Genomic DNA, 12,502 nt, shown 5'->3' with positions numbered 1-12,502 from the left:
ATGCGGTTTTGGTTCTAGGTGGGTACTCGAATCGTCTGCACTGTCATCTACTAAGATTAGTACAGAGCCTCGGTCATGGCCCATCATAGGCTTACGAGATCAATTCGAGGGATTACATTTACTTATGCCTATGCGGAGGGACAAGTTAACTCACGAAAGCATAAGTCATATGTAACCCGAAAGTATTCACTAGCCTGTGCGGAGGAACGAGTTAACTCACGAAGGCGTAGCGTTTACTTTCTCTTAACAGGGACGGAGCCCGGGTATAGAGCTCATGTTATGCAACAAAAATGCACGTGCACGGTGTGTGGGGAGAAACTTGTAAACCTTTACGTTTTATTTAGAAAAACTAAACCAAAACTAAAATCGCAAAAATTTAAAGCTGAAAAACAACCTGATAAAACAAGTTAGAATATATACAACATGATGCAAATGCATGATTTTTTTGAAAACAAAAAATTTAAGGATCACGACTAAATGTTAATTTGAACAAGAAACTTTGAAAATTTTGACAACGCGAGTTTAATTCGACTCGACTCTCAAAAAGGGTCCCCAGTGGAGTCGCCAGCTGTAGCGACGTAAAAATTTTGGTTTGGGGTCGCTAAATTGTGGCGATTTATTAGGAAATTGGAAATTGAAATTTGGTTTTAAAATAAACCGGGAGTCGCCACCGATCCTTTTTCTAGGTGTGATCGGACACCTATTAAATTTTTCTTTAAAAACGAGGAAAAGGCCGAGTTAAGGTCTACGTTAAAAGTCAGAGAAAAATTAGGGTTCGGGAGTCGATTACGCGCGAGGAAAGTATTAGCACCCTCGCGACGCCCAAAAATTGGTATCTCCTAAACACGTGTTGTCTTGACTTTTAAAAGTACGAGTTCAATATTAAAATTTAGTCGTGATCCAATTAAAAGAGGACGAGAGATTTTAGTTTATTCCGGTTTTTTGAGAAGGATATGCCGTTTTAACACGAGTCAATTAACGTTCACCCAACATAGCGATGAACTCGATGACTTAATGTTAAATCGGTACATTTCCTTGTTTATTGAAATTAATTAGCAAAACAAGTATATGATTTTCGAAATAATGCAAAGTAATTGATATGAAATAAAAATAAATAAATGATAGGGCTAGGCATATATTGAAACAAATAACCAATGTGACAATAATATTAAAATGATAAAGATCTATACGATATTTAGCGCAATACTAGAATTAAACACGAAATAGAAACAATGAATATATACATAAGATGGTATAAAAATATGTACATGGAAATGTATAAGAACTATATATAACTAGTAAGATTAAAAATATATATAACATATATAGAACATATACAATACGTACATACCTTAGAAATGATAATAATAATAAGAAAACTATTTCGTACACTACACACATACTTATACATATATATATAAATAATAGTATTAGAAATCATATAGTATAAAGATATATAACTGATAATATTAAAATATATACATGATATTACATATAAACTATCCATATAATATATATTTAGAAAAAAAAATTGACTATTAATACGTACTAAAAAATATATACGGGGTAAGAGGCATACACTAATAAATATAATAATAATAACCATGTAATACAATACAAAAAAGTAAATATAATAAAATGATATTAAAATAAAGTCATTAAAAACAGTAATATATGTATATATACATCTAATAAGAATATATAGTAATGTTAATGATAATAATAAAAATAATAATAATATTGAAATACAAAAGCTATTATAATAAAAAATATTAAAATAAAGTAATAAAAACATTACTACATATATATATACATACATGAAGATATACACTAATGTACAATAATAATAATAATAATAATAATATTGAAATACAAAAAATGTAATATTTAATAAAGAAACAAAAACAAATAAAAAAGGACTAAAATTGAACTAATAACAAAGTTTTGGGGCAAATGTGAAAGGAAATAAAGATAAAATGGCTTATTTGAGCGCGCACAAAACATAGGGGGACCGAAACAACAATTATTCCTTTCCATTAAAACGCAGCACATTAGCGGGGACTAAATCGAAAAGCGCGAGAAATTATGGGGCCAAATGGAAACAAGAAAAATGACTTAATTGCAAAACCCTGAAAAAGCGGAAGGACCGCGCACATAAATAACCCATTCAAACAAAACACGCGGATCCTCCTGGTGGGTCGGGTCGGATGGGTCGGGCATGGTCAAAACGACGTCGTTTTGGGGCTTAAGTGTAGCCCCCAAAACGACGTCGTTTTGGAGGGCTATATAAGGCCTAAAATAACCAAAAAAAAATCATTTGGGGAGAGGGAAAGAAAAAAAAAGAAGAGAGAGGGAAGAGAGAAGGGAGAGAGAAGGGAGGGGGGAAGGGGAATCCGGCCAGGGGTCGGTCACCGGAGGCTCGCCGGCGCCGGCGCCGGCCACCGCACGCAGTGGCCGGAAAAGGTAAAAATTTATATTTTATATTTTTTTATTTTTTTGTATTTTCTTTTATGTTTTAATATATGTATAGGTTAAAAAAAACTTAAAACCGAATTTAAAATAGAAAGAAAAAAAAGAAATCACCTTAGGGTTTTTTAAGCTTTTAATCCTTTGATCTTGGTGTTTTGATAATATTCAATACTGATCTATTGTTGCTCCTGAAAACTAATCTGTATTCTCTGCTTCTTTTTTTTAAACTGCCGAAAATAAGAAAAAGAAAAAAACAGAAAAAAAGACCCCCCTTTTTACAACCTTTCATTCGGGTTTTATAACCCTTTACATTTTATTTTTATATGATTTCTGTCTTGTCCGATTGCAGGAGATGGGCAAACGGTGGAGGTGACTTCAGACGGCATGGGCAATGGCCAAGTTGTCAGAGGCGTGCCTAGCAGAGTATGGGGCTAGGGTTTTTTTATTTTTTTGCTTCTTTTGATGTTGGGTTACTTTAGTTATTGGGCTGGTGGTATTTTGGGTTTGACGGGCTTTAGTGTGAATGGGTCATGTTGGGTTTGTGGGTTGTTTGGTTTAGGGCCCAAAATTGGCCTGTACAGGTTGGCTACCTTGATGCCAAGAATGGGTCAGCAACAAGTCAACCAGATGGAGGCAGGACACGTGTTTGTCGAATATGTCAGGGATGCAATGGTTACAAATCGTCGGTTGGCGAGGTTGATGAATGTAGAAGTATATTCACGACGTAATGAAACGTTTCGTGTTACAAAGACCATCGATCGTCGACCCGGTATACCACCTAGGTCCTACGGAGTTGATCGCCGAAATAGAAGGTTCGATTGTAGGAGGTTCCAGACACTTCTTATCCTTGTGCAAATGTTGTAGCAGCTTGTGCTAAAGTCTCGCTCAATGTAGATCAATTTATCGATGAAGTGTATTCCCTCGAACGCACGTTGTGTGTATGGGAGAATGAGTTTCCCGTACTTCCTGACCTATCTACTTGGGAGGTTCCTCCGACGACATTCGAACTTGTCCCAGACAAAGGGTTGCGTAGGAACCCAAAAGGTCGTCCGCAATCATCTAGAATCCGTAACGAAATGGACATTAGAGAGAAATTCGATGGGAAGTTGTATGGAGTATACAAATTACCCAGTCATAATCGGAATAAATGCCCTCTCCGAAACTACCATATTGGACAATCGTCGCGATCGGATAGAAATTAAGATTTTGTTAATTACATATTGGAAGAAAAAGTCTCGCCGAGTAGCATTAAATGGATTTTTTTAAGCATTTTAAAATTGATTGTTTTTAATACTCCTTTTTTTTTTGCAATTTTGTACTTCAACCCAAGCAAATCTAAAATTCGCCTTCGAAGCACATGTTTATATACAATTTACATTACTTACTCCGTGTGAAGCATGACTATTTGTGTTCATACATACTTAACTCGGATTTATTATGTATCTCATTTAGTATTATAATTATGTTCTTCAACCGGGGAAATGATGACTATCCTTTGTAATTAAATGATTAAAAACTCATTACATAAATAGTCATTACATAATTTGTCAAAAATAAATTAAATTGATAAATAAAATGCTAAAAAAATTATTACATAAAAAGGAAGTTATTTTATATTACAAAACCCCCTAAAATTGATGGTTTGATGGTGTGGTTCTAGGGGTATACTTTTGTGGAGCCCGATGTTCACGTTGCGGACGACTACGGTGATCAACGTTCTCTTCATCTGTATGTGGGGGTGTGTGAAACATAGATGAAAAATCATATGTCTCAAACGCCATCGATAAACTTGAGCCGAGAGGAGTAGAATATAGCGGTGGAAATGGGCCGGGAGGAGTAGAGTACGGCGGTGGATACGGCTCTGGAGGAGTTGAGTACATGGGTGGATACGAGCCGGAAGGAGCAGAGTACTGAGATAAATATGAGCCGGGATGATTGGAGTACTGAGGTGGTAGTGGGCTGAAGATATCAAACTCTGAATGATATCCGTGGCCTGAGGAGCCTGAGAAATAGCCATCTCCCCCTAAATCTGGATGATAAGAACTACCTCTAGAGTGTAGTTCCGACTCTGACTCATGCTCTGGCTCCGGCTCTGGTACATGATGCGGATCTGGAAGATGTTGCCCAATTCGTGTCGTACGCGGGGGGACTACCATCGACCGCCCACCAAACAAAAATGGTTTCCCTATCTCACAGTACCACTGTAGGTACTGTAACGAGGGCTGGAGATCCAAGCCACGATCCATCTGAGGTACCCTACCAAACCGATTGTTCCACATTGTAACATATTCTTCATGCTCATCTCCCCAATCAAGCCCATGCCTCCCCCTCCTGGTCATTCCATGGATATCTCCCAACCGTACTGGCGGACTCAGGATATATTAAATGCAACCGAACTGCCGAAGTACTCGATCGCCATGGTACCACTCCACTATCTGAAAATTGATAACGGGTGCGCTAATGCACCATAAGTTTGAGTGGACGCGGGCAGACGAGGGAATAACCGCCATAATTTATAGAACAGAATATGGCATCCAAATGAACTGCACAGTTAATCACATTTTTTATATTAACGTAGGTCGAATGAAATAAAATAATAAAATAAAATTGATATTGGAAAAACTTACCCCCTCTCTAGAATGATTCTCGATCATTAGACGGTATATCGGAACCGTGTATGACCTTCCGATACCCGGATTTATGCTCCATCTAAGAAAAAAATTGTTAAAACAATATAATCCGAAAAAAAAGTCAACTAATTGTTACAACGCATAAAAATTCATCACCTATTAACGAGTAGAAATATATATGATTGGTGACTAATTGGTGCCAATAATAGCATCCGGTAAAGTGCCCACGACTGCAACAGTATGAGGCATCCGCCTATGTCCATCGCAGAAAGATCTGTCGTCCGTCAAAGTTCTCGATACAACATGGCTAACACTGTGGATCCCCAACTGTATGAACGAGTGTTATGCAAATTAGATAATAGAGGTAAATACATCAAGTGAATAGTACTACCGTTTGGTTCCGTCATAAGTACACCCCCTATAAGCTGCATAATGAAAGCTCGAACGGCCTGCATCACCTCCCGTTCATTGGCAGTACTCGGAAAATACTCAAAATTGGCCTTTAGCCATGACAACCTCAAACTGGAAAATTTCCCCTCACTTGGCGAGCGTCCAAGTAATTCATAGACAAGGGTTGCCAGCCTAGAGATCGAACTTACGCCCGTGACTGCATTCCCGTCTATGCAGAGCCCGAGCTGTACTGCAACGTCTTCTAGAGTGATGGTGCACTCCCCGCACGGCAAATGAAATGTGTGGGTCTCCGGACGCCATCGCTCGACTAAAGCGGAAATCAAGTCATATCGCAGATCAAAAGTCTGGATCAATGCTGCTGATCCGAACCCGGCTAACTCCAAGAACGGTATTAGGCGTTCATCTGGCTGAAACCCTATACTATTAACACGGCCTCTCAATACGCGGTACGGCTCCTGACATTATTATATTAGCAAGACAATTAATACAATATAATTTAATTCAACAAATAACATGACTATGAAATAAAATTTTTATTACCATCTCCTTAATGGTACTTGATATGTGATTTGTATTATCAATCAAAGAACTCATTTGTTACAAATCTGCAATTAAAAAAATTTGAATTCATTTTTTCTTATTTCAAAAGATATAATAAATTATTTCAAAATTTAGAAATAAACACGGTAAATATCTCATAATTTCTCGTTTTGTACCTACAATTTTTTTTATGTTAGATAACAATAATAATATAATTAAAAACATATAAACTATCTAAATATAAAAAACATATGAATTAAAAAAAAGGAACTAGAAACATACCTAATTAGAAGAACTTCCAAATAACCTATAAAATTATATAACAACAAATTTAATCAACATTTTAATAAATCAATAAAAATTATCAAATAAATATATAATAATATAAAATTACATTATATAAAAATTACATTAAAAAATCACAAAACACTAAACTATAAACACTAACAATTTATAATCATATACTAACACAAAATAACTATAAAATTATTTTTTTAAATACATTACTAAAAAGAAAAATCACAATACACTAATACACATTAAACCACTAAACACTAACAATATTAACTTAATCTTAAATTACTAATAAAATAGCTATAAAAATATATTTTTTAAATATATTACTAAAAAAATCACAATACACTAATACACTAAACCACTAAACATTAACAATTTATATAACCTAACCTTAAATTACTAATAAAATAGCTGTAAAAATATTTTTTTTAAATATATTACTAAAAAAATTACAATACACTAACACACTAAACCACTAAACACTAACAATTTATATAACCTAATATTAAATTACTAATAAAATAGCTATAAAATTATTTTTTTAAATATATTACTAAAAAATTCACAATAACACTAATACACTAAACTACTAAACACTAACAATTTATATAACCTAATCAACTATAAAATTATTTTTTTTAAAATATATTATGACTAAAAAAATCACAGTACACTAATACATTAAACACTAACAATTTGTAACCTAATCCCATAAATTATTAACAAAACAAATAATTATAACAAAATACAAAAAATTAATAATTTATAACCTAATCATAAACTACTAACAAAATAATTATACAATTTTTTTTTTTTAAATTTACATTGCTAAAAACTTACAAAACATCGTAATTTTATAATAAATTACTAAAATAATACATTACCCTTTTTTTTCTTCTTCTTCTTCCTTCTTCTTCTCCTTCTCCTTTCTCTACTTTCTTTCTCACAATCGGTGGCTGCTTCAATATGGGGGACCATGCTTATAAGGTCCCCATAAATTTTTTTTTCCCATGAGTGATATGACTCATGTATGAGAAAAAATGGGCAGCATGCAGGGGCAAGGCAGCAACAGCAGCAGGTGGAGCAACAACAGCAGCTAGGTGGGGGTGTCGTGCCTACCTGACAGGCTCGACCCGTTTCGGGTATTTTTTACATGTATAAAACTCGTATTTTTACATATATATTAATATAAATATTAAAAAAATAATATAATAATAATTTTTTAAACAAAAAAAAATTAATATTAAAAAAATCGATTGTGCCTGTTAGGTAGGCACGACCTAAAAAAATATACTATTTTCGTAATTAATCTGGCTGACAACTCATTTTCGTGTATAAATTTTTTTTTTATAATATTGAGGTAAAAAACCCCGGATTTGGGCTTTACTGCTACAATTCAGCTATGATGTGTTATGAACTGGGCTGATTGCAGTGGGCCTCACCCTTATATAATCTCAAAGAAATGAAGAATCCATATATGTTAAAATTGGACGATCCGTTGTAGGATTTTTCATTGAAGATAGTGCAGGCAAATAAAAAGAAAATCAAAAAGTAAAGAACAAAAAAAAAGTAAATCTAAAAAAAAATTTACACAAGTGTAAGAGTTGAGAGTTATGTCTTTTAAGCTTAGTTTGGATAGACAGTATGTTTACTTGCTGTTAGTATAAAAATAGTAATGGTAGTGAAACTAAATATTGTAATATGTGATAAAAAGTAAACTAAATTAAACGCACTTAACTACTCATTCAAATCTCACCTTAAGATAAGATTAAATTAACACAATATATAAATATTGAGGGTTAAAATTACTATTATATCAATTTTAAAAACTACCACCATTAGCCGATTGATGACAAAAAAAATAATTAAATAATTAAATGATCATTTTATAATTTTTCATAATTAAATAATAAAAAACACTAATAATTAAGTGACTACTAATTAATTTTCCCTTAACTTCGGTACTTTACAGTGTAAGATTCTTCCAAAGTCTCTTAAATTTGACTTTTCATAATGTACAAAAGCACATTTAAGCACACTTAAATTCCTATTTCTCTAATTATTGTAATTATAACATTGTGAATTAAGTTAAAGCTCAGGTAATTTATTTTTCTTCTTGCATCCTTATCTTCTTCTTTTTTACTCAATTTTTTGTGTAACTATATTCAATTCACTGTCCATATTTAAAATTCATATTATCTATAAGTTTTAAATCTATAACTTCTCTTAAAAAGATGTAATATACGTCATATTATATTTTATTTGGTATGATTTTTTCATTTTTCACCGAGATGGTAGGAATGTTGTAATCTAATAAACATTGATACAGTTTTTTTATTATTCCTGTGTCTCTGCTGAAATCTAATAAGTGATGGCTTCACCATATACGTATAAAACAACAAAACATCACTAACAGAGAGAGCCCACAGCTGCAAGTCGCATTCCACATTTTACGCTATCATCCAATATTTTTCCCATGTCCTCCTTGTACTCAAATCCCATCTTCACCAGTTTGCTGTTGTCCCATGTGATACCTTCCTTTTCTTCCCCCATCAACCTGTCCGTTCATTAAAACCAATTTCATATATGCATTTTTCCTAATGAATTTTATATTTATTCACTAGCGATTACTGTATATTTCTTACTTACTCTTCTGGTATCTGGTATTTTGGATAATTTTCTCGAAAATGGGTTGCGATTTGTCTTATGGTTGGATTAGCTGCGGCACAGATGAATCTGCCGGCCATGGTGGGTTTCTCCATGCAGAAGATATGGGCATCGCAAACGTCATCGATGTGAACTATAGGAACCGATCCCAGAAGCTGTTCCATGTATTGTAAGGCCACCAAAGTAGATGAGTTCCCAGTAAGCGGCGAAAACAAGGCCGCGATGCTTGAAGGCACGAATGAAAGCAGAGTCTCCCCTCCAACAAGCCCACAAGGAAGAGTCACAACTTCGAGCTTGTCGCCATTAACATTAGCTTCACCGTTATAGCTCAATGCCACTTTTTCCGCTAAGGTTTTCGATATAGTATATGTCTATAACCAAAAATTAATTAAAAGGAAAAGAAAGTCAGAATTAATTCAAAGATAAAAGTTCTAAATTAGTAAAATATAAAATTAGTGACCCGCATATATTGAAGGCCATGGATTGATGCAACATCAACATCAGTCCAATACGATTCATCCACGCAAGATTTGACGTTGAACCCATCTTTCATTAATGGCGATACTGCGATAACCGAAGCCGTGTAGATAAGTCGTTTAACGCTTGGCGATTTGAGGCAGGACTCGGCGATGCTCCTCACACCTGAAACCGTTGCTTCAATGATTTTCTGCATATGTAAATCAACAAATCCATGATTATCTGCCGGCAGCTAAGCTAACTTGAAAAAAAGAAAGACTAAGAGAGACTAGTTATTAACCTGTGAGCTTTGACTGTCGGCTGTTTGCTTTGCAGTAGCCACATGAAACACATATTCACACCCCTGAACTGCATGTTTGAACTCGTCGGGATTGTAGATATCAGCTTGGAATAAAACCAGTTTGGTGTGTGCGCCAGGCAGGGACTTCAAAAACCCAACTTTCGATTTATCATCTGCAGTTCAAATTATCATCAGAAATTTCATCAACTGTAAGAAGAAGCACATATATATACGCAGAGAGAACCTAAGTTTCGTAGGGTTGCATGGACAGTGTAGCCCTTATGGAGGAACTTCTTAACAAGCCAAGAACCTAAATATCCAGAACCTCCAGTAACGCAGCAGACCTTGCTTGTTGCTTGCTTGTCCATGGCTGAGACCTCTGCTATAATTATAGAAGACGTGCAAAGGTGTTTAGATATATAAAGAGCAGCCTAGGCGATAGGCATCACCAAATTCACTTGCTTTGAAATAATCATTTGTCCCCACCGGTTGTCGATGTGAAATAGTCAACTATAAAATCAATATATTAAAAATAAAAGCTCACACTCCCTTCGATCGGCCGAATAAATACCATCGGTATCTTCAATTATGACTTTTTTTCCTTAATATATATTAAATTTGGCATAAAAAATTCCACTTTGTTGGACTTTGATGAGTTTTTGCATGACATTTGGCGGCACATATATATTTGTCACGTGTCCTTTTTTTAGCTATGTTGTGTCAATTTTTTTACCTTAATTGCCAAGTAATATTAAATTATATTGGACGTACCTTTTATACGAAGAATAACAAAAAAGAATAACTATATATATATAGAAACTATGACGGAAAATTTTATAGTTATTTATAATACAATTGAGTCTTAGTTTAATTAGTATGAATATTATTAACAATATAAGAGAACATTAGTTTAACTTTTTTTCTTCAGAGTGGTTATCAATCCTAAACCAACTTTTAATATATGAATTACCTTGCAAATCAAACTAAGAAAATGAAAAAAAAATATAAACTATATATAATACTACTAATAAAGATGTTAATCATTAAACCTATATAATCATTTTTTAAAAATTATAAATATAATTTAAATATTACTAAATTAATTTTTAAACCATTATCAATTTTAAATGATTTAATAACTTTCGGTCATTCTTTTTCTATTACGTACCGTTATCAAATATATAATTCTTACAAATTTTTATATATAGATGAAAAATAAAAATAAATGAATGTCACCCGAATATGCTACACTTATATAACTAAAAGTAAAATACTTCATTAATTCAATTCTTAAAAATATTATAATTTTTAAAATTATTTTTTGAAATTTAAAATTTCATGTTTAACAATAACTTTGAATATATAAAATGGATACTCAATTTGAATATCTCAATCAGTAATTCAAATTTCAGTAACGAATATAAATATTTAAAATGTTTGAATTAAAATAAAAATAAATTTGAGTAATCATTCTTCGATTTATATTCATATAAATTATAAATTAATATTAGATAATAAATCAAATACTCGAATATAAAATATATAAATCCTCAAAAATAATAGTGTCAAATATTTAACTTTTTATTATAAATTTAATGACTATATGTATTTATATAAATAAAAGCATATATTGTCTAGGATTATTGTCTTACGTTGAAATTGTTTGAATATCAAGTTTATGGTATTTTTATTGCGGATAAATTTGAGATTTTAATCACTATTTTTAATTTGACATAATTTAGTATTTTCACGTTTATAATATCATATGTCAATACAAATAACTAATACCCTTAAGTATTTCGATTAAAACACTTATGTGAATTTTTTCTTAAAATCACAAATTTTAACTTATCATGAAATATATAAATTTTATGTTAAAATAGTATTTTAAGTGAAATTCACTTTTAACATTCTTACTGAAATAGTTATTGACATTAATTATTTGAATTAATAAATGAAATTATAAAAATAATATAATTAAATTATGTTAAATTAAAGAGTAAAGCAAAAATTCCTATTTTAAATATAGTAGAGGCACAAAATTAAAAAGCGACCATCACCATATTCTTTTGAATCTTGACCAGACCTACCTAGGGTGTTTTCTCTTTTCATCTTTTTCTCACTTGTTTCTCTCTTGTATTTTGACTTGTCTTTTTTTTCTTTTTCAAGTTCTATTTTTGGGCATTTCTTATTTTTTGAATCTTTTTTCTCACTTGGTTCAGGTGTATGGAGATATTGGTGGTTGAATAGGGGCTTAAATAGTGTGGTGGGCGATGATGATGAAAAGTGGGGTATATGATGGAGGTGATGGTTAACGAATGAAGGGTTTGGTGAATTAGATTTAAAATGAGTGATGGTAATGGTGTTTATTTGAGTTTATTGGTGGAAGACTACAGCTTAAGAGAGTAGGAGGTGGCAGTGGTATCAGGAAAGCAGAGACGACATCTTTAAGGGAGACGACCATTAAAGTTCTTTGGTTAGAAGAGAGATGAGAAAAAGAAAAAGAATAATAGAAGTTACGGGTTTAACGATGAGTGACCACTTTGTTTAATTTCATTAACGGCAATGATTACTTTATTATTTTAAGTGACCAAAGTAAAAACACCCTATATTAGAGTGATTAGTGTCTAATGGTGCAATTTACCTCTTTTTTTTTTTACTAGTACCATTTAATTTGAGTACCAAATTAAATATTAAAGCGAAACATAATATTAAATTGGGACAAAAAAAC

General features: G+C 32.5%; 1 protein-coding gene across 1 annotated transcript; it reads right to left on the bottom strand.

Annotated features, from left to right (window-relative positions):
* Positions 1 to 8,639: 8,639 nt before the first annotated feature.
* LOC107947671 (putative anthocyanidin reductase) lies at positions 8,640 to 10,268 on the bottom strand. Its single transcript, XM_016882251.2, has 5 exons — positions 10,016 to 10,268; positions 9,772 to 9,944; positions 9,475 to 9,681; positions 8,997 to 9,385; positions 8,640 to 8,904 (listed from the first exon to the last, which is right to left on the bottom strand). The coding sequence occupies exons 1-5, from the start codon at positions 10,137 to 10,139 to the stop codon at positions 8,757 to 8,759; spliced, it is 1,041 nt and encodes a 346-aa protein (XP_016737740.1). The 5' UTR covers positions 10,140 to 10,268; the 3' UTR covers positions 8,640 to 8,756.
* Between the last annotated feature and the right edge of the window lie 2,234 nt (positions 10,269 to 12,502).

This window comes from Gossypium hirsutum, chromosome A12 (assembly GCF_007990345.1).
Source record: "Gossypium hirsutum isolate 1008001.06 chromosome A12, Gossypium_hirsutum_v2.1, whole genome shotgun sequence".
Taxonomy (NCBI): domain Eukaryota; kingdom Viridiplantae; phylum Streptophyta; class Magnoliopsida; order Malvales; family Malvaceae; genus Gossypium; species Gossypium hirsutum.
Note: the sequence above shows the minus strand (reverse complement) of the source record. Positions and strands in the feature narration are given on the sequence as shown.